Below are 27,346 nucleotides of genomic sequence, written 5' to 3' on the forward strand. Positions count from 1 at the left end.
AAACCTGAGCTGAGGGGCTGGAGACCACCCTGAGAGCCTGGCTTGTTGTCTCAGGCTGCCCCAGACTGTTTGACAGCTTACCATTCCTTGGCTGGGAGTGTTCTCTGTGTCCCAACTGTCCAGGAACCTCCTCCTCCTTTTCCTTTCCTCTAACTCCTGCTGTTAGGAGATATAAGGGGGATGAGGAGTGAGAAAATAGGTAAACTGCTCCTTCTGGGGGCTGAGTTTGGATGGGCAGGAGCTGGCATCATGTTCCAGCAGACAAAATGACAGAACAGCTTCAGAGCCTTCTTAGGACTCACTACAACATATCAAGAAAGAGATGCCCAGGTAAAGCCCTTAACTTTGCAGGAACACCACATGCCCTGCTCAACACAACTCAACAAGAGCTTTTACCACCTGCCCAGCATCCCTGCCACCCCTTTCCTCCTTTGCCTAGCATCTGATGTGTCTCAGGACAAAAGAACACAGTAGTTGTCACAAATGTTCCCCTGGCTCCTCCAGCAGCAGAGGACAAGGTAACAGAGCCCAGACATAGATGGATGAACTTGTCCATGGAGAGGGACCCCTTCAGAGGGGTTGAGAGGGACACCAAATGTCAAACTCCCTTGCAGGTCTGCCCCTTCCCAACCGTTTCACTGTCCCCCAGCCTCACCACTCACCTGACTCGTACTCCGAGATGGAAAAGGAACACCTCTGGTTCTGCCTGTGGCTCTCCTGCTTGTCTGTGTTGCAGAGCAGTGTGACTAGAGGAAGGTTATGAGGGCTGGGCTGACAATGACAGCAGGCTTGCTAAAGTCCAAAGGGCAGGGCTGTGGGGCTGGGGGGGGGAAGGAGGAACTTGGCAGCAGGTGAACTTTGAGATCTTTATTGTTGCTACTGCGTGTGTAGAGACCTCAACAGGCAAATATTGGAGGAAGTGAAACAGATTCAAAAGAGCTGTGCCGTTGTGGTTACCTGGGCAAAAGAAAGGGTGGATCCTGTCCAGGCAGGAAGGGGAAGGAAAAGGCACAGATACACACACAGTGCTCTGGGCATGGTGTAGCAGCAGGAACCTCTGCAGTCTTCCAGCAACACTGACCTTAGCTATCTGCCTCATCCTTTGCCAGCTGTACTGGGTCCTTCCCTCATGAAGCTGACACCTACAGGGAGGTCAGTTGCTGCTCTAAGGATCAGTGGTCTGGTTTTCTGGGTTTAATTTTGTTTCAATAGCTCGTGCAAAACACATCCAACCCACTTGTCAGAGCCATGGCTCTCTCCTGCAGGCAGTTTTCCATCTCAAACCACTGCCATGCTGCTCTCACTTCAGATATCAGCCCAGATGACATCCAAGGGCCAAAGACTTCAGCAACCTGAGGTGGCTGCAAAGGGTCAGGGAAGGATCACTGTGGACTGACAAAATCTTGCATTTCAGTCACCATCTGGGAAAACCCTGAAGAATTAACTGGACAACTAAAGACCAACATGAATTACTCCTTATAGTTTAGACAGTAGAGCATTTCTGGAGGCCACAGGTGGGATAAGCTCATGTCTGGTGTGGGGCAGCTTAGAGAAGCTGACACAGGCAGGCACACAAATCAGTGATGTTTGAGTACCTTTGCAGGTTCTGAACTTTGCCTAGAGAGAGAAGGCTCCCACCTCTGTGATTCCTTCTTTTGACTACATTTGTGTCATCCAGAGGTGAAGGGCACCTCACTGAATCACTTCCAGGAAACTCTTGAATGCCATTCCTGCCCTGGCCTCACCCACTTACCAGCTGTCACTGCTTGGAGCAGAAATAGCTCCTGCCAGTACACCTGGTCCTGAGAAGAGTGTTATTACCTGGCAGTGCTTCCTCCTTTGAATCAGAGGTCTGGAGATTAAAATCGTGGTGTTAAATTGCACCAAAGTCTTCTTCAGCCTCCTGTAACGCTTCCTAGAGGGATGGGAGAAGAGAAGCACTGCCAATGAGGGAAACAGCGACAAAATTCAGGCAGGCTGTGAACTCAGCTTGAGGGTATGGACCAAACAGAGTATCGGTACAGTCAGCCAGACTGGGCTTGGTCATACTGTGTTAAGCCTTGTCCTCTCTTAGGTGTTTTCCCTACAACCTTTACTCTCTCCCAGTATCAGCCTTACCAAGGCAAAGTACTCCTAGCACTTCTGGCAGCAGCTGCACTGAACCTCTGCTCAGTGCTGGGAACCAGGAGGGGAAGCCCTTCCTCTGCCATGCCGCGCAGTCAGGCCAGGAGCCAACATGAGAAGGGACCCAGTCAGGCACATCCCCACCTTGCTGTCCTAGGCAAGGCTGTGCTTTGTCTGGCCCTTGTCTGCTGACCTTGCCTGGTATCCTCGGAAGTGAGCCTGGATGAGTGTGACTTTCTCCTGGAGGACGCGGAGGCGCCTGCGGCGCAGGAGGCAGCGGAAATGCCTTTGCAGAGTGACAATGGCCCAAGCCAGCCTCTGGCTCCTTCGCCTCTCCAGCAGCTGCCTGGCCTTCTCCTTCAGAAAGACCTGGGCAAAGAGAAGAGCTGCTGACCCACAGGGAAAGCAGATAGCTTCTCTAGGAACTGATCAGTAAGAGAAGGGGCTGGCTGGTAAACATCACCAGGGAGCGATGGTCAGTAATGGGAAAGGCAGAAGCCCAGATCTCCATCAAGCGATGCTGGGGCGGTGAAGGAGCTTGGCCATGCTACTGCAGCACCTGGAGCCAGTCTCCTGTTTCCTTATCTGAAATGCTGAGAATCCTTCCTCAGTACTTGAGACAAGAGGCAAAGCAAAAGGGAAGTGAAGCATGCAACATTCTCCCTCATCAAGCAGAAAGCTGAGCTGCTCTCTCTCCACTGGCAAGCAGCAAGCAGGGTCTGTGTGATCAAGGCACGATTCTCTGTATACATCACCTTTGTCACTCCAATCTGATAGAGCATTGAGGGGTTCCCCATCACATGAGACAGCACTGCCAAGCAGCCTTCCCTCTCCTCCAAGCAGCTGTGCCTTTGCCCAGCCAAGAGTCCATACCTGAAATGAAGCCAGGGCTGTAACTGGAATCCACATCCAGTGCTGACAAGTTCATACAGGCTTCAAGTGGCTGGAGAATCCCAAGCCAGTACAACACTGTACCTGGCCAGGAAATTGTGGAATGGAAGGCGGATTGGGTATCCCTCCTTCCGAATGTGGAGAGCCTCCAGTATCCCGGCATGGCGCAGCTGACCAGAGACATGCTCCACATCAAAGGTATTGGACAGCTGTGAACATAAGGCAGAAGAAAAAGTCAAAACAAGAAATAAAGAAAGGAGACAGAAGGCAGAGAACTTAGAAAGAGCCTCCTCCTGTCATCCTGTTCTTGGGTTAGATCTTGTTATGGTCTGGGGGTGATGCACCACAAACCCCAGCACATTCTCTGGTGTCCAGCTGGCACTGGCTCCAGCTGACACTGGCTGCAGCATGTGGCCAGTTCACAGGGTCACGGGGAAGGGTGAGGGACAAAGAAAGGGGAATGAAAGTCTCAATCTATTAAATGAAGCAAAGAAGTCCCAATTCCAACTGTGAAAGGATAGCTGCTGGAGAGGACTGGACTTCAAGGAAGTGCAGGATTGCATCAGGAGGTCAGGGGCGCTGCCCTACCTTCTGGGGATTAGGGGAGATGCAGCGAATGAAGAAGGCATGGCTCCTGCAAAACAGAAGGAAGAACCTTGCATCATCCTCCCCTCTGTGATGACTTGGGAAGACTTCTGCTTGCAGCAGTCAGCCCAGTGCAGGGATAGCACCGTAGTGGTATCTCCCACCTCCTCAGCCTGGCTGTGAGGTCCTGCAAAGACTGCTGGAATTTGGACACCAGCGTGGAGGCCTGAGGCTTCAGCCCTTTGCCTCTGGCCCCCAGCTCTCTTTGCTGACTATAGGCAGCTTTAGCCTTCTGGAAAATGTGAGACACCACCTGCAAAAACAAAGAAAAGACCAAAGCTCCCTGACCTACATGGAAAGAACTGTTTCATTTGGCTGGAACTGGGAAATGATTCTCAGTGCCAGGAACCCAGCAGCACTCCCAGGCACCCTGTGCTCTTCATGTATCAAACACATCAACTGAGAGCAAAGACAATTTGCTCAGTTCCCAAGTGTCTTTCAGTAGAGTAAAACTCCTCATGGTTTGCCCAGGTTTTCCTGACACCTGACAGGGATCTTTCTGCTTCTCATATGAAAGCAATGAGTAACTTGTTAGGTGTCTGCAACAAACCTCTTCATCCCAAACCACTACAGTACCTTGAGGCGGCTCTGGGAGAAGATATCCAGCACCTCCGGACGCAGCTGGTCACGGTTTTTATTGAGAAACTTGTGGACCTGCAGAGGCAAAGCCTGATTTTAATGCACCATTCAGACCACCAACCACACAGCTAAACACTCCTCTTGCACACACCTTGACTCGGGGCAGAAGCTGGAAAGGTGAGACAAGGGCAAAGCCCTAGCGAGTGAAGCTTGCTCACTCCTGCTGCTGTTAGGAGAGGAACCATAGAAGCAGAATCATAGAATCAGTCAGGGTTGGAAGGGACCACGAGGATCAACTAGTTCCAACCCCCCTGCCATGAGCAGGGACACTCTACCCTAGATCAGGCAGATCTAGAGAGGAGGAGGCAATGACTTCTGCTTTGAGGAGGGACTTCACCTTTTCTAGTGAGCTTTGACCCTCGCCTCCATTCAGCAGCTAGAGTTTTCCTGGGTTCCCAGGAAATGTAGGCTGTGTGGAGCTCAGCCCATTACCAACTTTGCTTCTGCCCACAGGCAGCTTAGTTGCCTTTCCTAATAAGAACTTTATCATTTCTGATAACTCTTGCTCGGCAGAGATGTGCAGTTACAAAGAGAGGCTTTGTTCACAGCACTCAGAGCTGCTCCATCAGGACATCTACAGCATGCTTCCAAGCTGGCCTGTTGCTCCAAGTGTTCTCAGCCCACTGCCAGCTCACCTGGTAGGTGACAGGGCCAGCATAGTGCTTCACTGTGAAGACTGGCAAAGGCAGCTTGGGTTTGGTGTACCAAGGACTGTTTTCATGATGGTAGTGACACTTCTGGAGGAAAGTGTGGTCAGTAGCCTGTACAGGAGATGACAAACATGTTTTCTCATTGCTGTAACATATCTGGTAGGTTGAGAAGCAGCTGTTAAACCAAAGGTCAAAACATCTAATACTTGTGTCATCACAGTCCCTGTTCAATCTGTTCATCTGCCTCACCATAACCATCCTGTGATAGGGATCACATAACAGGAGAAAAGCTTCTCACCTGAGTCAGTGCAGTCTGGTCGTCCAAGATGCACAAGATGCCATAGGGCTTTGCAGCAAAGACATCTAGGCATGACTCACTGTACATCTTAGAAATGGGAACCCAGGCTAGCTGCTCTTGGCTGTATTCCTCCTGTGTGTTAAAGACCAACCAGTCAAATCCAGCCATGCAAACAAGAGCAAAGGAAGAAGTTAACAGGGGGTTTGTTTATTCATCAGGAAGTTAGAGCTTCACTGCTGTTGGGAACTTCCCTAGAATGATCTGGGTTTGTTTTATGAAGCTTCTAAAGCCACTAATGATTTTCCACATTTAAGAGAGGAAAGCTGCTCAGCAAAGTAATAAAATTAACTGTAAAGGGCAACAAGGCTGATAAATGTAATACCATCTCCAAGGCATGGGTGGTGCATAAAATGCTGCAATGAACCTACCAAACAGGCTTTAAAAGCAGCAGCTGGGGTCTGAGATCCTTCATTTTGATCAACTCAGGTATAAAATGTGTCAAAGGGAGCTAAGCACTAACAGGTTCCCCTTCTCTTGATTAATTACAGAATCAGTATTAGATACAAAACAGCCAGCTCTTTGGGCTAGGATTCCACAGGTACTGCCTGAGAGGGGCCAGCTCTGTTCAGCTTCTTGTTTCTCCACTACAGGATTGCTCTCAGCTTATTCTGTACGTGCTGCCTTTCACCTGCTGGCCTGAGTTCCATTTACCTCTTCCTGGGCAATGACAGTCTGGCTGAAAAAATGCTGGAGGTGCTCGTTGGCAAAGTTGATGCAAAGTTGCTCTAAGCTGTTCACACCTAGATCCTGCAAAGGCAAAAAGGCCTCATCACTTTCAACCCACAGGCTGTGTTTTCTCACCAGGTGGTGCTGATCCTGATGATCAGTAAGAGTAAGTGAATCTGGGAAATTCAAATCACATTATGTCTGGTTTGCAAGCTTGCAGCCTGGTTTATTGACTAAGCTGAAAAGCAAGAGGTGAGACAAGCTGCAAAGGAGCACAAAGAATGTGCTCATTCAGCTCACCTCATCAGTACAGCAAACATATATCACATTTGGTTCTTTGGGCTCCTTCAGACAGCAGTTCAGAGCAAGAGTCTATAGTAAGTGTTAAGTCACACCCTGAGCACTTCTCCACTGCCTCTGAGAAGAGGTAACCCCCTTATCACAGACACCTACATGAAGTGGTACAACTGCTGCCTCCTTTCCAGAAAACAAGAGAAAACAGAACCAAAAAGAGAGCTCACACAACCCATCAGATACCCTTCTGCTTCTGGTAGTGACTGAGGAGAATCAGCACACACTCCCAGCCCAGATAATAGCAAAAGAACAGAGGAAGCAACCTCAAAACCATGGATGTCCACAACGCCCAGGGCACAGTCTGATTCCCTAGGAGCCAACCACTCGTTGATTTGCAGCAGTAGCCATTCAAAGAGCAGGTAATAGAGAGTCTTGGCAATGGAATCCCTGAGTGGAAGAAAGGAGCAAACTGAGTTACTGTAAAGGCAGAAGCCTTGGGTACACCTCACCAACCCAGAGAGCAGCAGCAGAAGTCACCTGGCATCGATGGCTCCTTCTAGGGACAGAGGGCTGAAGATGCGATCGTAAGACGTCACCTGGACATGAGAGAATTTACTCAAGGATCAAAGGAAAAGGTATAACTGGAGTTTTGCAGCCACACTTCAAGGTGGGAGTCAGCTGGTCAGTGTTAAGCCTAAAGATATTTCATGTCAGAAAAGAGCCCTCCTAGATGTGAATTTACAGAGTGGCCTGGAAGGGTTTGGCTCCTCCCCATTACTGATCATAGAATCCTTTTGGTTGGGAAAGACCCTTAAGATCCCTGAGTCCAACCCTGCTGAGTCTGGTGCTAAACCATGTCCCTCAGCACCACCCACTCTGCATCTTTTAAATACCTCCAGGGAAGGAGATTCAATCACCTTTCTGGGGAGCCATAGAATCATAGAATCAAGAAGGTTGGAAGAGACCTCCAAGATCAGCCAGTCCAACCTAGCACCCAGCCCTAGCCACTCAACTGGACCATGGCACTAAGTGCCTCATCCAAGCTTTTCTTGATCACCTCCAGGGATGGTGACTCCACCACCTCCCTGGGCAGCCCATTCCAATGCCAATCACTCTCTCTGCCAACAACTTCCTCCTAACATCCAGCCTAGACCTCCCCCGGCACAACTTGAGACTGTGTCCCCTTGTGCTGTTGCTGGTTGCCTGGGAGAAGAGACCAACCCCACCTGGCTACAGCCTCCCTTCAGGTAGTTGTAGACAGCAATGAGGTCACCCCTGAGCCTCCTCTTCTCCAGGCTAAACAACCCCAACTCCCTCAGCCTCTCCTCATAGGCTTTGTGTTCTAGGTCCCTCACCAGCTTTGTCACCCTTCTCTGGACATGTTCCAGCACCTCAACATCTCTCTTGAATTGAGGAGCCCAGAACTGGACACAGTACTCAGGGTGTGGCCTGACCAGTGCTGAGTACGGGGGAAGAATAACCTCCCTCGTCCAACTGGCCACACTGCTCCTGAGCCAGGCCAGGATGCCAGTTCCAGTATCTGAGAATCCTTCCAAGGAAGGTTCTTCTAAGATCCAACTTAAACCTCCCCTGGTGCAACTTGAGGCCACTGACTCAGCACAGCAACCATTTCACTCCTGCGTTACCTGCCAGATTTTGGACCTCCTAAGCTGGTGGCGTTTCTGCTGATGGAGCACTAGGCTGGGGCATTGCATGCTTTGGGATGAACGAGGAATCACCAGGATGGTACTCACAGTGACACGGTGAGTGACAGCACTTTGCAGGAAGTCTGCTGAGACACACAACAAATTGGCCACGATCTGAATCTCAGCATCGCTGGCGACGGCTGCGTGTTCATAGGATTCCTTCTGAAGAAGGGAGAACAACAACAGTGTCACCTCTGGGTGGGATACTGGGTTCCACTGGTGTTAATGCTCTCAACAGCATCTCAGCTGCACAAAGCTAGTCACAGCCTGGGCAAAACCACCAGCACCTAGGTTCATTTTGTCTCCTCAAACAGCCACCCAAGCGCTAATGATCTGTGGTTGCCTCCCATCTTCTGTCCCTGCAGAGGTCAGTCTAGAGCCTAATGTGAAAAGAACAGACCAGTCTTCAAGGGGTATCATCTTCAGTCAAGAATAATGTCCCCAGTCCCATTACAAAGCCACAGATGATGAAGGGAATGGAACATCTCTCTTATGAGGAAAGACTGAGGGAGCTGGGGCTGTGCTGCTTGGAGAAGAGGAGACTGAGAGGTTAACTCATCAGTGTTTAGAACTATGTAAAAGGTGAGTGCCAGGAGGCTGGAGCCAGGCTCTGCTGGGTGATGCCCAGTGACAGAACAAGGGGCAATGGGTGGAAGCTGAGGCATAGGAAGTTTCATTTAAACATGAGAAGGAACTCCTCATTTTTCCCTGTGAGGGTGACAGAGCACTGGAACAGGCTGCTCAGGGGAGTTGTGGAGTCTCCTTCTCTGGAGGCATTCAAAACCCAGTTGGATGTGTTCCTGTGTGATCTGGTATTAGTGCTCCTTCTCTGGCAGGGGGATCGGACTGGATGAGCTTTCGAGGTCCCTTCCAGCCCTTGACATTCTGTGATCACACAGGACAAAAGCAGCCCATTCCCAAGCTGCCAAGGATTAGTTTACCTCACAGGAGGTAAAGCAGATGTTGCCCAGCTGCAGGATGGCAGCCAGGACAGCCCAGGTGGAGGTCAGCTGGTCATCCGAGAGGTTGATTCCCTCCAGAGCTTGCACCAAAACCAGAAAGTCCTGACTGTCCTCCTTCCCCAGGATGTCACAGGCTCTGCCCTGAGAGAATAGGCACAGATAATCGCGGTCAGCCCTCTTTTGCCCCAGGCTGGAGCAGAGTTACTAGCAGCGATCTTCAGAGAAGCAGTTTGTTGTTTCGAGGACTGGAGGACCCTGAAATAAAGACACCGCTAGTGGGAGCTCAGCGTTCACGACAGACCACTCTCTTCTTCCCAGAGTTTTCTTGCCCTTAAGCTTCTGGTATCGCTCACCAGCTACTCCTCGCCCACTGCTGAACTGCAATGAGAGAAGGGATGCCAGAATCTGCTCCCAGGTAAGTCACATCGCAGTTGCGACCTTAGAAAAGACCAGAGCCCATTGTGAGGGGTAGTCTCTGGACATAAGAAAAGAGTTCTTCACAACGAGAGTGGTAAACCACTGGAAAAGGTCTCCTAGGGATGTGGTTGAAGCCTCATCTCTGGAGGCATTCAAGATCAAACTCGATGTGACCCTGGGCAGCCTGCTCTAGTTGGAGGTGTCCCTGCTGCCTGCAGGGCAGTTGGACAAGATGCCCTTTGAGGGTCCCCTCCGACCTGATGCAATCTGTGGATCTGTGTCAAAGCAAACTGGGTTCTGTGCACCTGGAAAGCCACTCTGGGTTATCTCAGTGACCTCTGCCACAGGGCTTCACTGCAGGAGGGGCATAGCACCCTTGCTGTCCCGAGTATGAGTGAGGGCACTCGTAACAGCTGCCTGTGACCCTAAATTGTGCAGAAACCCCAGGTCAAGGGGGTCTGTAGCACCTGCTTCTGTGTACAAGGGCATTCTCTGACAGAAAGTTTCCAGCTGATCAGATTCACATGGGACATAGCCCTATAAGGAGAGGCTGAGGGACATGTGGTTTTTAGCCTGGAAAAGAGGAGGCTCAGGGCAGACCTCATTGCTGTCTACAACTACCTGAAGGGAGGCTGTAGCCAGGTGGGGTTGGTCTCTTCTCCCAGGCAATCTGCAACAGAATGAGGGGACACAGTCTCAAGCTGTGCCGGGGAAGGTATAAACTGGATATGAGGAGGAAGTTCTTCCCAGATAGAGTGATTGACATTGGAATGGGCTGCCCAAGGAGGTGGTGGAGTCACCGTCCCTGGAGATGTTGAAGCAAAGCCTGGATGAGGCACTTAGTGCCATGGTCTAGTTGATTGGCTAAGGCTGGGTGCTAGGTTGGATTGGATGATCTTGGAGGCTCTTCCAACGTGCTTAATTCTATGATTCTATGAAATGAGGACAGACAAGAATGAGATCCAGGCAGCCCTTGGGCGGCTTCTTGCCAAGACTAAGATCCAGGAGAGATTTTTGTCAGTATCTGATAACATCTTTACACATGATCTGATCTTTTCCTCTTGCCTCAGAGGCAAGCTGAGACACTCCTGCTAGCGACCACTTTGAAAGGTTCAGTTTACAATGCAGATCCTTTGCCAAGCAGCAACTTCACCCCGCCCTTAAGGCATGCGCCCTTTACTCCATGCTTGAGTAATTAGTGGTACTTGTCCCCTCCTTGCCCGAAGGAAAGAGGATAGCAAGCATTCCTCAGGGCTTCCACACACGGCCAGGACTGCTGAAAAGAGTTTGCCCACCCGGGAAAGCTGCCCCACGCAGCTGGAAAGATATCTGCCTGCTGCTGTGGACTCCCCGAGCATGGGAAACATTCTTAACCCAAAGAAACCGAGCTCCAGGGTGATGTTTTGTCATAACCCTGGCAAGCAAGTTCCCAGTTCGAATGGGCTGCAAGCAGCAGCACATTGCTGGGGTTTCACGCTCCCACCCATTTACTCAGACAATGAGGCAAGAGCTTTTTGCTGAGGGTGGGAAAGCAGCATCCCCTGCGCTCCTTCCAGTGCCACCGCAAACTGCAAAGGCGAGGAAAGACGGGGAGAGGATTTTTCTCCCACACGGTGGAGCTGTGGACCTACACAATGACTACTTCAGTATAAGGCTTGCTTTGGGAGCAGAAGGGAGTCTGAAAGGTGAGACAACAAAGAAGAGGCAAAGGCAGTCCTTGAGTCAGGTGAGAAGGAGCAGAGCAGATTTTATCACAGCCCTACGAGGCACACCTCAGGAGGGAAGAGAAGCGAGTGAGTGCCTCGCTGACCAAACAGAAGCGATGCCTTGGCCGATTCCTGCTTTGCCTCACTCACCTGATTCAGGTAAAAGTAAGACTCTGCCTCCTGCAGGTACAAGTCCTCTTTCTGCTCCACAGGAAGCCCAGCCAGCAGCTCATAGAACACATGGTAGTTCCTCTCACCGTGGGCCTGGCAGGGCAGACAGTTCAAGTTGAATCATAGAATCAACCAGGTTGGAAGAGACCTCCAAGATCAAACAGTCCAACCTAGCACCCAGCCTTGTCCAATCAACCAGACCATGGCACTAAATGTCCCATCCAGGCTTTGCTTGAAACCTCCAGGGACAGTGACTCCACCACCTCCCTGGGCAGCCCATTCCAATGCCAATCACTCTCTCTGGCAACAACTTCCTCCTAACATCCAGCCTAGACCTCCCCTGCCACAACTTGAGACTGTGTTCCCTTGTTCTATTGCTGGGTGCCTGGCAGAAGAGACCAACCCCACCTGGCTACAGCCTCCCTTCATGTGCAGTCCCAAAATCCTACAGCATAAATGCTGCCATGAACTAAACACTCACAGAATCATAGAAACGTTCAGGTTGGAAAATCCCCTCATGATCACCAAGTCCAACTGATATCTCTACCCTACAAGGCTCACCCTAAATCATATCCCCAAGCACCACAGCCAAATGACTTTTAAACACAGCCAGGGTTGGCGACTCCACCCCTCCCTGGGCAGCACAGTCCACTCTTGCTGGCAACTTCTTTTCCTAATCCTCAGTTTAAACCTATCCTGTCACAGACTGAGGCCATTCCCTCGCTATTTACCTGTGAGAAGAGACCAGCACCAACCTCTCACAACCTCCTTTCAGGTGGCTGTAGACAGCGATGAAGTCTCCCCTTAGCCTCCTCTTTTCAAGCTGAACAGCCCCACCTCCTTCAGTCGCTCCTTGTAAGATTTATTCACAGTGCAGGGTGCTGAAACTCAGCCCAGCAAAAGGAGGCCAGAAACCAGCCATAAGCTAGTTAAGATGTAAGAAGTTTTCAGGGTTTCTCCCTGACACCTCAGGAGCGCTCCATTTGAGAGTGGTCCCTTTCACACAGCTCCCATATCTGACATCTTCTGCACTCCAGACATTAAGAAAAATGAGTTGAGGAAAGGTTTTCACTTCCATAAATCCCTAAGAAGTAGTTGAATTCAACCTGGGACAGAGTGACCTTCTGTTTTGCTCAAATAAAATCAGCAATCACCTTGTGCTGCACAGAGGGAATGGATTTCTTGAGAACAAGATAAACAAGAGGCACTTCTCACACTTATTCCCACTCCTGTTATTTCACACCGAATTGAAAGCTAAGTACGAATAGGGGAGAGAGGGACCCCTATGGGTGTAAGCTGCAGCACAGGAGGTTCCTCCTCAACACAAGGAGGAACTTCTTTACTGTAAGGGTCCCAGAGCACTGGCACAGGCTCCCCAGGAAGGTTGTGGAGTCTCCTTTCCTGGAGCCTTTCAAGGCCTGTGTGGATGTGTTCCTCTGTGATCTGTGTTAGATAATATTGCCCTGCTCTGGCAGGGAGGTTGGACTCGATGATCTCCTTGGGTCCCTTCCAGCCCCTAACATCCTATGACCCCTCTAAGGAGGGGGGGCCCATTGGGACTCACCTGAAATACCACACGAGACTTCTCCAGCAGGTACTGGGAGATGGATGCTCCCACCACGGCACCACTAAACGTAAGACAAGGACAGATGCTGTCAGAAGCTAGTGACACATTTTCTGCTGATCATTTCTCTGAGGGTTTAGCAGAGGAAGCTGCTGCTGAGAAGCAAAGGTGTAACCTGACCAGCTTGGTCCGAACCTTGAAGCTTTCCAGCACTGGTGTTTCATGTCAGACTACTGCAGAGAAAGCAGCTATGAAATATACAAATGTGAGTGTAGGTTATGAACAGGCTCCAGAGTACAAAAGAAGCTTGGATTTGAGTGATCCTGACAGGATATGCCCTGAGAATGGTTCAGGGAACATGCCATGCCCCTTCCTTTCAGTGATACTTGATTGCTGCTGCATTGCCACAGCCCCATCTGACCTTGCCCACCCACCTCATATGTCAGGCTGACAGCCTGTGGGGCAGGGACCACCTTGCTGTCTGGCGATCCTGGGTCAAAATCAGGATGTCCAAATACTGCAGCAATGGTGAGTCACACAGTCAGCAGCCTGGAATTGAACTGCATGCAAGGATATGGTGGAGTCACCATCCCCAGAGGTGATTAAAAGGAGGCTGAGGCACTTAGTGCCATGGCTTAATTAGAAGGGTTGGGTGATAGGTTGGACTCAACGATCTCAAAGGTCTTTTCCAACCTGGCTAATTCTGAGATGTACAGATCCTTCAGCCTGTCATGTGTCCCATGCAGATCAGGTAGCTGTGTAATGAAGGGCTGCATTAGTGGGCACCTGAATATATGCAACTGCTCTGAGGAGACCCAATATGGCTTTGGTACAAGGAGCTCCTCTCACCAACCTCCCAGAGGCATTTGAAGGGGATGACAAATTTGCAGATAAGAATCATAGAATGGTTTCAGTTGGAAGGAATCTTCAAGTTCATCTCACTCCAACCTGCCACTGGCAGAGACACCTTCCAATAGCTCAGATTTCTCAAAGCCCTGTTCACAGAATTACAGAATGTCAGGGGCTGGAAGGGACCTCAAAAGCTCATCCAGTCCAACCCTCCTGCCAAAGAAGGAGCACTAATACCAGATCACACAGGAACACATCCAACTGGGTTTGGAATGCCTCCAGAGAGGGAGACTCCACAACCCCCCTGGGTAGCCTGTTCCAGTGCTCTGTCACCCTCACAGGGACAAAATTCCTCCTCATGTTTCCATGAACCTTCCTATGCCTCAGCTTCCACCCATTGCCATGGCAGAGTAGAGGGAGAGAAGAACCTCTCTCTGCCTACTAACTGCAGCCCTTCTAACAATGCCCCAGAATGGCATTGGCCTTCCTGGCCACAAGAGCACACTCCTGGCTCATAATCAACCTCCCATCCACTAGGACTCCCAGATCCTTTTCCCCTTCACTGCCTTCCAACAGGTCAGTCCCCAACCTACACTTATACCTGGGGCTGTTCTTCCCCAGATACTGATATCTAGATTGTTCAACCTGACTTGGAACACTTGCAGGGGTGGAGCATCCACAAATTCCCTCAGCAACCTGTGGCAGTGTCTCGCCATCCTCAGAGTTTCTTCTTTACATCTAATCTAAATCTACCCTCTTTTAGTTCAAGAACCCATCTTCCTACCACCAGAATGAACACTTGGAGGTGCTGAAGAAGTGGTAGATGTGGCTCTTCAGGATATAGTTTAGTGGTCATGGTAGTTGGGTTACAGTTGGACTCAATGATCTTAAAGGTCTTTTCCACCTTTCATGATTCTACTGTCTAAGGGATAGAGTCTAAGTGAGATTTGAAAAGGCTTTGGCAAAGCTGTAGGACTGGTCATGGAAACTAAGTAACCACTGCATAAAAAGGGAAGATCCAACCATGGGATTTGGCTAACTCTCTTCACAGTGGGAGACAACCACTAAAATCCCATCAAGTGCCTATGCTCTGTCCTGCGAGTGTGACTCCAGGTGTGATAACTGACCTAAGCAAGAGGCTGAGCAGCAACGTGACAAAGCTTCAAGGCAGTGAGGATGAAGGGCAGCAGTGAACAAATGCAGACAAACCTTACAACTCTGAGTGAGTGAGCAAGGCAGTGGCACATAAAATGCACTGTAGATAAATCTAAAGTGATGCATACAGGGCAAAGGAATCCCAGCTCCACACAGGCACTGACAGGCTCCCAGCTAACCACTGCTGCAAACAGGGCAAAGAGATGCATACAGCTGCACACAGGCACTGACAGGCTCCCAGCTAACCACTGCTGCAAACAGGGCAAAGAGATGCATACAGCTGCACACAGACACTGACAGGCTCCCAGCTAACCACTGCTGCATACAGGGCAAAGAGATGCATACAGCTGCACACAGACACTGACAGGCTCCCAGTTAACTGCTGCTGCATACAGGGCAAAGAGATGCATACAGCTGCACACAGACACTGACAGGCCCCCAGCTAACCACTGCTGCAAACAGGGCAAAGAGATGCATACAGCTGCACACAGGCACTGACAGGCTCCCAGCTAACCACTGCTGCAAACAGGGCAAAGAGATGCATACAGCTGCACACAGACACTGACAGGCCCCCAGTTAACCACTGCTGCAAACAGGGCAAAGTGATGCATACAGCTGCACACAGACACTGACAGGCTCCCAGTTAACCGCTGCTGCATACAGGGCAAAGTGATGCATACAGCTGCACACAGACACTGACAGGCTCCCAGTTCACCACTGCTGCAAACAGGGCAAAGTGATGCATACAGCTGCACACAGACACTGACAGGCTCCCAGTTAACCGCTGCTGCATACAGGGCAAAGTGATGCATACAGCTGCACACAGACACTGACAGGCTCCCAGTTAACCATTGCTGTGTAGAACCTTGGGGTTATGATAGATGGTTCCAGGAAAATATCAGCTCAGTGCTTGGCAACAGTCATAGAAAAAAAAAAGGAGGCAAGCTGCAAACAAAAAAGGTGTTTTTCACAGAACTGGTTAGACCTGTAGAACACTTGCCAAGGACTGCTGCAGAGGCATGAAGTTTGCATGACTCCAAGAGGAAACTGGAAAACCAGGAGTCTCAGAATGACTCCTGAGCTGCTGAGATGGGTACAAGCTAACAGAATGCTAGAGGAAAGCATTAGATGTATTTAGAATCATAGAATCAGTCGGGGTTGGAAGGGACCACAGGGATCATCTAGTTCCAACTCCCCCTGACATGGGCAGGGACACCCTACCCTAGAGCAGGCTGCCCAGAGCCTCATCCAGCCTGGCCTCAAACACCTCCAGGGGTGGGGCCTCGACCACCTCCCTGGGCAACCCAGTCCAGACTCTCACCACTCTCATGCTGAACAACTTCCTCCTCACATCCAGTCTGAACCTACCCCACCTCCAGCTTTGCTCCATTGCCCCTAGTCCTGTCACTCCCTGGCTTGTTCTTGCTCCTGCCTCCCTGAATGCTTGTGGCCAGTGCTGGAGACGCAGTATTGTGTTAGAGGGCTCCTTGGTGCCAACCAGTTCAGCCATTCTTATGTTCTTAATTCGTTACCCATCTTGAGAGGTGAAGATGCATTCTTTTGTGGAGGAAACCTAAGAGCAAGACAAGGGTGTAGACTCATCCTCTTCCTATGCTATATGACAACAAGAGTGTAGGGAAGCAAGGGCTATGGCATGAGCTCTGAGCATGACCTTTTCTCACCCAAACACCCTGTGGCAGATGCAAAGGACAGCATCCCCAGGTGCTCCTTTAACTCACTGTCGCAGGTGAACACTGAGAAGCTTTCCAAAACGGCTGGAGTTGTCGTTGAGGATGGTTCTGGCATTCCCAAAACTCTCCAGGATAGGTAGGACACTGCAGGGCTTGAAGGAAAGAGGGAGAGCTCACTTCAGCAACAATCACAGGTTTTTAAACCCCATAGGGACTTAAGTAACTGTTTGAAAGTCCAAGAAGAATGAGACTTCACTGAAATAATTCCTGCCTGGCTCAGGCAGTCTCTTTTGGAGGCTGTCTTGGTATCACGTGTGAGTTGCTCTGTGAGGTTTTTGCCTTCACTGCTGTGATCTTTCACTTTATTTCTGCTCCCAGACTGCTGTAAATTCTCTCTGGCTTCTACTGCTTGCTGAAGCATTGCAGCAAAAAGCCAATTCCAGCTGCCTCTTACCTGCCTGGTCCTGTGGCTGTCTGATCCCTGGTACAGCATGGTCAGGTATTGCACAATTGCTTTGGCAGCTTCTGTTTTACCTGATCCACTGCGTCCGCTGCAGGCAGGAGAGGTAAGGAAATTGGCATCACAGCAGAATGATCTAATTTAGACATATCAGAGGAGCTGCTACAGGAAATCAGGGGAGTTTACAACAACTGATTTACAACAACTGAAGATCTATCACATAGTGTTTGAAACACAGATAACTTGACAAGAGAGGCCCAAATGAGATTCCACTGCAAAATGCCAGTGCCTTCTCATTCAGCCTTCCAAAGTGCTGTGAAGATAAATTCAGAGTGTATCTGAACATCTTATGTTCTCTGCTGACAGCCTTCTCACAAGATTCAGAATGAGAAACTTAAGGACCACAAAATGCAAAGGTGAACATTTCACAGCAGGGAATTAAGAAGCCTTAGGAGAAGCACCCTTATGTCCTACCTGATGATGACACATTGCTCTTGCTCTGAGGACTGGGATAAGCTGTAGGCCATCTCTGCTATGGCAAAGATGTGTCTAGATGCACAGAAAGAAAATCCCAGTCAGCTAACCTTGTGTTTCCACCTCACAAATACAGCACTAAAAGCTCACTCAGCAATGATTTACATTAGAGCTGGGCCAGTGTCTTGATCTGAGAGATGTGAGGAGCCAGGAAAATCAGAGATTTGCTCTTTGATGACATCAGATTAATACCACTCCTACAAGCTACTGCAGACTTCAGCTTCATAGAATCAACCAGGTTGGAAGAGACCTCCAAGATCAACCAGTCCAACCTATCACCCAGCCCTATCCAATCACCCAGACCATGGCACTAAGTGCCTCATCCAGGCTTTCTTTGAACGCCTCCAGGGACAGCAACTCCACCACCTCCCTGGGCAGCCCATTCCTTCAGGACCTCTTCACTCTAACCTAATGGTCTCTGCATGGTATTCAATGTAAGGGGCACCAGCAGCATTATCTGCACTAGAGGAACCTGCAAACCATCTGTCAAAACAGCTTTGGTGGGACTGTACCAGTGTCAAAAGTCAAGAAACTTCAACAACCTGCCTCAGTTCTTCAAACAGGGGCATGAGCTCCTTCTCTAAGCTTAGAGTCGTTGCTGCTGTCACTGTGGGGAGCACACACAGCCAGAACTGCCCAGGCACAGTCCCAAGAGGCACCTTCAAGCAATACTAAAGAAACTTGACTTGAACAGTTTAGCTCTGTGGCATTCCTGGCCAGAACTGCCCAGGAACAGTCCCAGGAGGCACCTTCAAGCAACACTGCAGAAACCTGAAGAGTTTATCTCTGTGGCATTACAGCTCTGAGCAACTACAACTTTGCCAAATGGGTTGTGCATTTCCCCTGGCATTCACCTTGACCTATGAGGCAGCAGGAGGAACATAAAGCCCTTTTTGGAGCACACAGAGAACAGATTCTAGGGAGTTATTTGAGGAAGAGAAACCTACGGGGCATTGTTTGAGAGTGTTCCTTGGTGGTACTGGGTAGCCACATCTTCAGAGTAGATGCTGAGGTCTTTGAAAGGATTCACAGAAATCAGAATTTGCCCAATGTAAGTCTAGGACAAAAATAAGAAAGGGAAAAAAAGACAATTTGGTGGCTCTACAGAATTTTCTGGGTGAGCAATGCAACTGCACACATAGTGATACAAAGATTAGCATAACCTTTAGAGGAAGAGTGTCTCTCCTGACAGCCTGTGCAGCCCATAGCACAGTTTTTCAGTGGTTATTTTCAAAGCTCTGCCATGGGCTGCCCAGGGAGGTGGTGGAGTCACCTTCCCTGGAGGTCTTCAAGAAAAGACTGGATGAGGCACTTAGTGCCATGGTCTAGTTGACTGGCTAGGGCTGGGTGATAGGTTGGACTGGATGATCTTGGAGGTCTCTTCCAACCTGGTTGATTCTATGATTCTAATATTTTGGGACCACTGGCCCATGGTCATCTTCACTGGTCACAGAAGCACAGAACCTTAGAGGTTGGAAGGGACCTCCAGAGATCATCCAGTCCAATCCCCCTTCCAAGGCAGGGTTTCCTAGGGTAGGCCACACAAGAATGCATCCAGGTAGATTTTGACAGCCTCCAGAGAAGGAGACTCCAAAACCCCCCCGGGCAGCCTGCTCCAGTGCTCTGTCACCCTCATTGTAAAGAAGTTTCTCCTCACGCTGAGGTGAAACCTTCTATGCTCACCAAGCTTGATGTGAAATGACAGGCACAGGTTTGCACATCTGAGCCAGTAAACAAAAGAGAGCAATCAGCCATCCAGAACTGGCTCTGCACTGCAACACTGTGGAGCGTTTGCAGATACTCTCACATTTCTTCTTGAGATTCCTCCTTTTGTTGTTTTTTTTTTACTCAGAGCTGCTTTGCTAAACCAGGAGAGATCCACTAGCAGCAGCTGAGGCAGTGACCCCAGACCACAAACACCACACTGAAAGAAGCTCTGGCACTTTCAGGTTTTATCACAAACACACTACCTGTCTCCTGGGCAAACGCAGCGTGAGTGTCCTTCTTATCACTGCTCCCAGTAAGGAGAGAGCTCTTGGGCTACTTGGTGCCTTATTAAAGCTTGATGGAATGACAGAAATCCTTCTCTCCTAAAGCTCATTGTCCAGAGGCAATAACCACTGAAGAGAACCAAACCAACCACCACTCCCATACATACATAAATAAGATTGAGATGGAACCTCCTCTTCAGGCACAGCAGAACGGAGCTCTCACAGATTTCCCTACAGACAGGAAAGGACTTGTCAGACATAAGCTTCACTTGCACATGTTCACACTAACTTCTCTGCCCTCCTGAGGGTTTTGTAGGAGGCTGGGATCTGAAACGATTCACTGCCTTCACCTGGTTCCAACATGCCTATGATTACACATATCAGAGAACAGAGCAGCCAGAGCTCAGCACCTCCAGCCTGGCCATCTCCACGTGGCCATATCTCCTTGCACACCACCTTGACAGATGTTGACCTCACCAGATGGCACAGTTTGAGGTGCAGAACATAAGAGAAGTGCTAGGTGCTTCTCTTTCAGCAACAGCAGTGATCCTGTGATTTCAAAGCTGGTAAAGATGTAGGGCCTGAGTTTGCTGCAGCAGCTGAAGGGAACTGGAGTCACTAAAGCCACAGCTGCCACTGTCAGGAGGCAAAGGACAGAGAAATATGCCTCTCATCCTGCAAGTTGTCCTGACCTACCACCCACTTCATGTTAAATTCCCAGTTCTGTCCCTCTGCAACACTACAGGAGTCACATCAGCCTCTAAACCTCATTTCCCCTACCCATAAAATAGATTTGGCTTTTTTTAGAGCCCATCTGAGGACTGGGAACCATTTCACAGGAGAGGCAGAGCTCCCTGCGTGCATCTGTGTGTAAGTCTGCTGCCCAGGATGAGCTGCTGTCTCTGGTGTGTGACTGCAGACTCCATGTGCTCTCTGTACAGCAGGGCCTGGGGACATGCTCTAGACAACAGAGCTCTCCTGTGCTGCTCCCCACATGACTCAGCACAGGTCCAGAACTTCAACAGTGCAGCTCAGTTTTGCACTCTGCTTTACTGTGGATCATCAGTTCCTCAGCTGTGGCACACATCACATCAGTTCTATTTCCTCACATGGTGGGCAAGGATCTACATTCTGCTCTCAGTTATTGAGGCAACAGTAGCTCTGAAGGACAACAAACAAGCCCCTGGGAGCTTTGTCTAGCTGCAGAATATGGACTGGCAACACATACTCAAGTCTGGTTAGATCTTCAATCTTCTCAGCTTCTACACAGTGGTCTTCACACATGCATGCCTGGAATGCATAGAAAATCACTGAAAATTAGGACAAGTTCAGCTCCTTTCCACTACAGGAGACAACACCCATACCTGTTCCTGCAGGAATTCCATCTCTAGTGTATCGTCTGTGGTGTCTTCTGCCTCCCACTGATCCTTGCAGACCTTCATCAGGTGGCTGTTGGCCAAATGTGGTTCTCTGTAGGTGGCCCATTTGCTTAGGTTCTCGATGGTGAGTCGTGGCAGCAGCAGTTCAGAGTTGAGCCATGCTGCAGGGCCACATCCCCGAGCCTGCTGCTGAGCCCAGTGAACACAAGGTGAGGATATGGACCGTGCAGTCTGGAGGACACCTGAGCTCTCTTTGACATCTACCTGGCTGGAATAATCTGAAGTATGTATTGGATCCTCTGCTCGATGTGGAAGGAAGCCCTGCTCACTTTGTCTCTGAAGGCTTTGATCTGTCATGGGTCTGTGAAGGTCACACTTGAATCTGCAACCCTTTTGCACAGGCATCGCAGATTTTCCGCCTGATGGAGATCTCAGTTTCTTTAGGGAATAGCCAATGCCAGAGCCCCTGGAGAAGGAGTTCTTTGTCTTAAGCATGCTCTGGACTCTGGGGAATACTACAGCAAACCTGGCATCAGTAGCACTGTCTGTACCCTCCTCCAAGCTAAGCAAGTATGGACAGGAACTGGTTCCGTGAAGAGAGGAATCACCAGAAGGCAAATCAAAGCATCTCACTTCCTCTGCCAATTGAGGACCACCTTTTCCCTCCAACAGTGGAGAAGAAGATTCTTTGTCACTCAACTCAACCCTCCCCAGCTGCCTGGCTGCACCAGGGAAGGCTTTGCCAGACCTACCAAGCCACCCAGCAGGGCTTATAATCCGGATTGCCACTCTACTTCTGAATCCAAAAGGTTTGCTGCTCTCCTTCTTCTTCCTCTTCCCAAATTTCTTCAGGATCCATCTGGAAATTCCAACTGCACGTGCCACACGCAGAAGGCGAGCTTTCAGGCTCACGTTCTTGGCAGGTTTTTCACCGAGCCAGCTGGTGGCTTTGCTAAAAGCAGAACGAGTGTGCAAGTTCTTGGCTCCCTTCCCACCCTGCACATTTTCTTTTGCTGAAGGTGCCTCTGCAACCACTTCTGCTGCTGTCTCTTTTCTTGCCTCTAAAATCTGGCCTGAACTCAGTTTATCTTTCCCAACTTTCATCTTCTTGCCAAGGACCTGCTTTTCAGATGATCTTTTGGTAATAGTGGAGCAGCTTGAAATATTTGAAAGCTTGGGACTTTTCTCTCCAAAACTCTGAGCTGTGCTGGGTTCCTTCTGTGAGCTGAGAGCTTCTAGAGCCACGGGTTTGGAACAGATGCTCTCAACATTTTTCAGGCCAGAGTTGGTTTCCAAAGCCATCTGGACAGGATTTGGTTTACAGCTTGTTAATAGTTTGGTCTCAGCACTTTTGTGTTTGTTTTTCAGACTGAGAAGGATTTGGGCCCGAGGAGAGCATTTCTTTGCAAGCATCACTGTTGCTGACTCCTGCTTTCTGAAGTCTGACCAACTGTCCCTCTGCCTGACTGCTTTATCTTGTTCTGCAGTTTCACACTTCCCAGATTTCTCAGTCATTGTCATCTGCTGCTTGGGTACCAAAAGGCTACCTTCTAGAGCCTTGCCCTCATCATTCCCCCTCTCTTTCTGTTCAGTTCCTTCAAGTACTTTGCTAAGGCCAAGGAGGAGTTTTGCTTTCGCAGCAGTAGGCAGCAGTGGTTTTGTTGCATTTTCTTTTCCTCTGTCAGTGCTCTCTTCAGCACTGTTCTCCCCACTGCTGTCAGGACTGTCGTGTGCATCTTTGGACATGTCTTGAACTTTAGTACTTTCTACCTTGCCTACTTCATTGTTGCCATTTTTTCTGCTCTTAACTTTGTTACTTTGGGTTCCTGCAATGCTTACATCATATTCTTCCTTACTGTTCTCTGTTAGAATAGATTTTGATTCTCTTGGCATGGCATCTTGATTCTTCATTTGCTCCTGTGCCTCCAACCCTGCAAAGTCAGTGCCTTCATCCTCAGATCCATCCCTTCCCTCTGTAGCAACCTGCTCCCTTTCAGTTTCAAGAGATGCTTCACTGGTAGCCTCAAGCAGATCCTTGCAGCCTTTTTTCTCAACCACTTTGGGCATGGTTTCTTTCTCAGTGACTCCATCTTCCTCTGAAGAACTACTCCTCTCTTCACTGCTTGCTGTGCTGTCCACTACAGTCTCCTCTGTACCTTTTTTGCAGGTCTGGTAGCCTCCATTGCTGGAGTCGGAGCAGGACTTCTCCAAGCTTTGCAGGATACTTTCCTCTGCACTTTCAGTGATGACAATCCTGCTGTGCTTCCCAGCTTGCCTTGTCCCAGTCCTCTCCCCCTTTCCCTGTGCCATACTGCCTGGGGATTGAGAATCTGACCTCTGCTGAGGAGCTTCCCTAGCACCGTGATCCTCACTGTGCTTTCCCCTCGGGCTGGCAGCGGGTGCCCTCTGCGGCACGACGCGTTTTGGAAGGGAGCCTTCAACACGCAGCACCGCAGCAGCCACTGCAGGCTCTGCCCCAGTGCCTCTTTCTCTAACAGCCAGACGCTTTCCATACCACCTTTTGAAACTGTTTGTGGTGGCCTTTTCCTCCTTGTCACTGCTGTGCTCACTTTCTCTGCCTGCTGCCGCGTCCTGACGCTTGCAGGCTTTGCCTTTTCTCCCCTCCAGCCTGGGTGCTAACTGCTCTCCATGTTTTCTCCCCAAAGCAGATTCTCTTTTATCAGCTCTCTTGTAAGCTCTCCTTCCCTGGAACAACTTCCTGTGGCCATCTTCTTTGCTTCCCTGAAGTCTCAGTGGCCTCTGGCTTTTTAAAGGGTTGTCTTCAATGGTGTCATCTTCTTCAGGCAATGACTCTTTGCCCTTCATCTGACCTTTACTCTTAGCATCCCTCCGTCTCCCGCAGTGGCTCTTTGAATCCCCTGGGGAGTTTGCCTTTCTCCCACAATCCAGCACCTTCTCTCTTCCAACCTTTTTGTGCTGAGTCTTGGATGGAGGCATTTCTCCAGTGCTCAGGGTCATGTGAGAGCTTATCTCAGTTCACCTATGACAGGAAACATCGTGCAGCTTGCTGTGAAATAGGCTACAAAGAAAGATCATATCCCCATGTCTGTAGAGCTAGACAAACGTTTGTAGGACCATACCTGTGCAGCTGAGGAGTGCCAAACTGGCTCTCCTGCCTCAGCTTAATCTCTGGGGCTTGTCATAATTTTCTTCTTCTATTAGGAATCTCACCAGAAGCCAGTCACATACAGAAAGATGGATAAATGTCCAACATTATCCACAGCTGGCAGAGGTTTGGCCACACTGTAGTTTAACAGAGAATGGTTAGCTGTGGCCGTTTGAGCTACATTTCTAGCTCAGACATAGGGGAGAGGTGAACATTCTAGGGATAGGCCACATAATGGCAACAATGGATAAGTTAACATCATTTCATGGAAGCATCAAAAGCTTCATGTCTAGAAGCACAGCTTGTACCTCCCCCTTGCCTCTTCTGCCTCTTCAGCTGTGCCCGCTGCTATCTTCCCCCGCTGCTGTTTTGGCTGCTGCGGCTTTCGCTGCTTCGCCACTGCTTGACCTCTTCCCTATCTTTGTTAAGGTTATTATAGTTCTCTGGTAGTTTATTTCTCCTTATACTGTTAGATTTAAACTCTAAGAAATACAATTTCATCTTTCCCTGACTTTCAAAAAAAAAAAAAATAAAAGAGTCTGTGTTGTGGTGAGTTTATTCTACCAGAGGAGGGACCCACCCTCATCTGGGACATTATCATAGAACCAGTCAGGGTTGGAAGGGACCACAAGGATTATGTAGTTCCAATCCCCCTGTCATGGGCAGGGACACACTACCCTAGAGCAGGCTGCCCAGAGCCCCATCCAGCCTGGCCTTAAACACCTCCAGGAGTGGGGCCTCAACCACCTCCCTGGGCAACCCATTCCAGGGTCTCACCACTCTCATGCAGAACAGCTTCCTCCTCACGTCCAGTCTGAACCTACCCCACCTCCAGCTTTGCTCCATTCCCCCTAGTCTTGTCACTCCCTGATATCCTAAAAAGTCCTTCCCCAGCAGAATGATCTGCATTGGAAGGGACCTCCAAAGGTCATTTAGTCCAACCCCCTCTGCAGTTGCCAGAAACATCCTCGACTGTATCAGGTTGCCCAGAACCTTGTCGAGCCTCACCTTGAATATTTCCAGGGACTGAAGCCTTAACTACCTCCTTGGGCAACTTGTTTCAGCATTCCAACAAGCTCATTGTACAGAACTTGTTCCTTACATCCAATGATTTTATTTGAGGTTTTGCTTCTCCAATAACCTTTGTGCTACAGAAGAAAGCTGTGATGGTTTGGGTGTTACCGACACTGCTTCCCTCCCCCCCAGTCCTGTGAAAATCACCCAGTCTAGACTCAGCTAAACTGGAAATTAAGGAATGAAGCTTTATATTTACAGCTTAGCACAATACACAAGCAGATATGCAGCTATATACAGAAATAGGCAAGTTAAAAAGTGATACAGCAGCACAACAGCCCTCCCAGAAACCAGAGTCCCCAGGAGGGGCTCCCAACCGCCCTTCCACCTCCTTTCTACTCCTCTACCTTATCCCAGACTTTGCCTTATGTTCAAGGTGAGTTTGGACAATTGGCTAGGGGGGTCATGAAGCAGACAGATCAGTTACACAGAGAGCAGGTTAGAGAGAGAAGTGCACACAGCCAGAGCCAGAGAGCAACTCTGCTATCTACATTTGTGTTCTTGTTTTCATACATCTCAGCAAGCCTATGGGTGAAGTAGACATCACCACTGTTTCCTTTTCACAGCCTATCATCTAATTCCTCTCACTAAAATATCCCAGCTAGGCTCAAACTAGCACAAGAGGAATAATTCTAATGATGGATATCAAATGAAAGAACTGTAAACAGTTAACTCAATTTCCTAGAGTCACAGCAAGAACTCTATGAACAACACTGGCTTATAGGTAGAAAATACAGGATGCTGAGCAGGTGCTGTACAGCTGACCAGAGCTGAAAAGATCACAACTGTCTGTTAACTAAAGCAAACAAAAGACACTTTTAACTCAGACTGAAAAAGCTGCATTGATGCTGCAGCTCTAGAAGCTGCCCCAGCTGAGTAGTAGAAAAGATGCAATAATTCAAGCTCCAATTTAGGTGTTTGTTATTCTTGCCTTTCTATTTGGGGACTTTTCCCTTAAGAAGCCAACAAGTAAATTTAAATCTGTGTTGCAATCACAATGAAACAGTTTCTGATATTTTTTTCCCCCCAGGGAATAAGGTTTTACATTTTATGCAGTGTGAGGGAAGGATCATAGAAACATAGAATCAAGCAGGTTGGAAGAGACCTCCAAGATCATCCAGTCCAACCTAGCACCCAGCCTTAGCCAGTCAACCAGACCATGGCACTAAGTGCCTCATCCAGGCTTTCCTTGATCACCTCCAGGGACTGCAACTCCACCACCTCCCTGGGCAGCCCATTCCAATGCCAATCACTCTCTCTGGCAACAACTTCCTTCTAACATCCAGCCTAGACCTCCCCCAGCACAACTTGAGACTGTGTCCCCTTGTGCTGTTGCTGGTTGCCTGGGAGAAGAGACCAACCCCACCTGGCTACAACTTCCCTTCAGGTAGTTGTAGACAGCAATGAGGTCTGCCCTGAGCCTCCTCTTCTCTAGGCTAAACACCCCCAGCTCCCTCAGCCTCTCCTCATAAGGTTTGTGCTCCAGGCCCTTCACCAGCCTTGTTGCCCTTCTCTGGACACTTTCCAGTACCTCAACATCTCTCTTGAACTGAGGAGCCCAGAACTGGACATAGCACTCAAGGTGTGGCCTGACCAGTGCTGAGTACAGGGGAAGAATAACCTCCCTTGTCCTACTGGCCACACTGTTCCTAATCCAGGCCAGGATGCCACTGGCTCTCTTGCCCACCTGGGCACACTGCTGGCTCATCTTCAGCCTACCATCCACCAGTACCTCCAGGTCCCTTTCTTCCTGGATGTTAATAACCTGCTCACAAAACAAGTAACTCCTGTCCCTGAATGGCTCTCCTGAAATCTTACTGGAGAGAAAATTAAATAAATAAGGGAAATAATGAGGAATGGGAGAGAAAAAGGAGGAGAAACAAAGCATTAGAAAGAGAAATAGAGTGGAAAAAACAACCCAGTGGTGTAAACTGATAGTCTCTACAGGAAAAAGCAGTTGAAACTAATTTGACTTTGGAGCATAAGTCTGCATTTCAGAATTGCCTCTGAAGACATGAAACCCTGACAGAAGCCTTTTTGCTTTTAAGGCTAGTGAGCATTAGCTGCCTACAGCAAGAGGATTTTCAAATCATAGTAGCTGATTCTACCTCAGGACTGTTGTTGCTCCCCCAGCCGTGCTGCAAAAGCAGACTGCATAGAGCCTGGCAAGCATTTGTGCACCAAAGAATATTCCTAACGCGGATCTGGTACTCGCCTGTGATATTCCCTGACTCCAGCTGCTCTTTTAACGTGATGGGGCTGGTGTTGAAGGGCATGTTCAGAGAGTGTGAGG

The 27,346-nt window shown here is 49.4% G+C and overlaps 1 protein-coding gene across 1 annotated transcript in view; it reads right to left on the minus strand.

Moving 5' to 3' along the window:
* Positions 1-23,162, minus strand: part of MYO15B (myosin XVB) — a 50,553-nt gene extending 27,391 nt beyond the window's left edge. Inside the window, exons 1-24 of the mRNA XM_064151737.1 lie at positions 21,605-23,162; positions 21,229-21,290; positions 20,838-21,041; positions 20,702-20,763; positions 19,641-19,704; positions 18,430-18,539; positions 17,430-17,497; positions 16,943-17,061; positions 16,537-16,640; positions 12,794-12,857; positions 11,209-11,322; positions 8,915-9,076; positions 8,022-8,135; positions 6,805-6,863; positions 6,591-6,714; positions 5,959-6,054; positions 5,248-5,379; positions 4,935-5,060; positions 4,237-4,314; positions 3,765-3,913; positions 3,604-3,649; positions 2,318-2,493; positions 1,822-1,915; positions 82-159 (exon numbers count right to left, since the gene is read on the minus strand). Coding sequence (XP_064007807.1) covers positions 82-159; positions 1,822-1,915; positions 2,318-2,493; positions 3,604-3,649; positions 3,765-3,913; positions 4,237-4,314; positions 4,935-5,060; positions 5,248-5,379; positions 5,959-6,054; positions 6,591-6,714; positions 6,805-6,863; positions 8,022-8,135; positions 8,915-9,076; positions 11,209-11,322; positions 12,794-12,857; positions 16,537-16,640; positions 16,943-17,061; positions 17,430-17,497; positions 18,430-18,539; positions 19,641-19,704; positions 20,702-20,763; positions 20,838-21,041; positions 21,229-21,290; positions 21,605-23,162 — 3,963 coding nt within the window. The remainder of the gene's footprint in view (positions 1-81; positions 160-1,821; positions 1,916-2,317; positions 2,494-3,603; positions 3,650-3,764; positions 3,914-4,236; positions 4,315-4,934; positions 5,061-5,247; positions 5,380-5,958; positions 6,055-6,590; positions 6,715-6,804; positions 6,864-8,021; positions 8,136-8,914; positions 9,077-11,208; positions 11,323-12,793; positions 12,858-16,536; positions 16,641-16,942; positions 17,062-17,429; positions 17,498-18,429; positions 18,540-19,640; positions 19,705-20,701; positions 20,764-20,837; positions 21,042-21,228; positions 21,291-21,604) is intronic.
* Positions 23,163-27,346: the final 4,184 nt, after the last annotated feature.

Source organism: Pogoniulus pusillus, chromosome 11 (genome assembly GCF_015220805.1).
Source record: "Pogoniulus pusillus isolate bPogPus1 chromosome 11, bPogPus1.pri, whole genome shotgun sequence".
NCBI lineage: Eukaryota > Metazoa > Chordata > Aves > Piciformes > Lybiidae > Pogoniulus > Pogoniulus pusillus.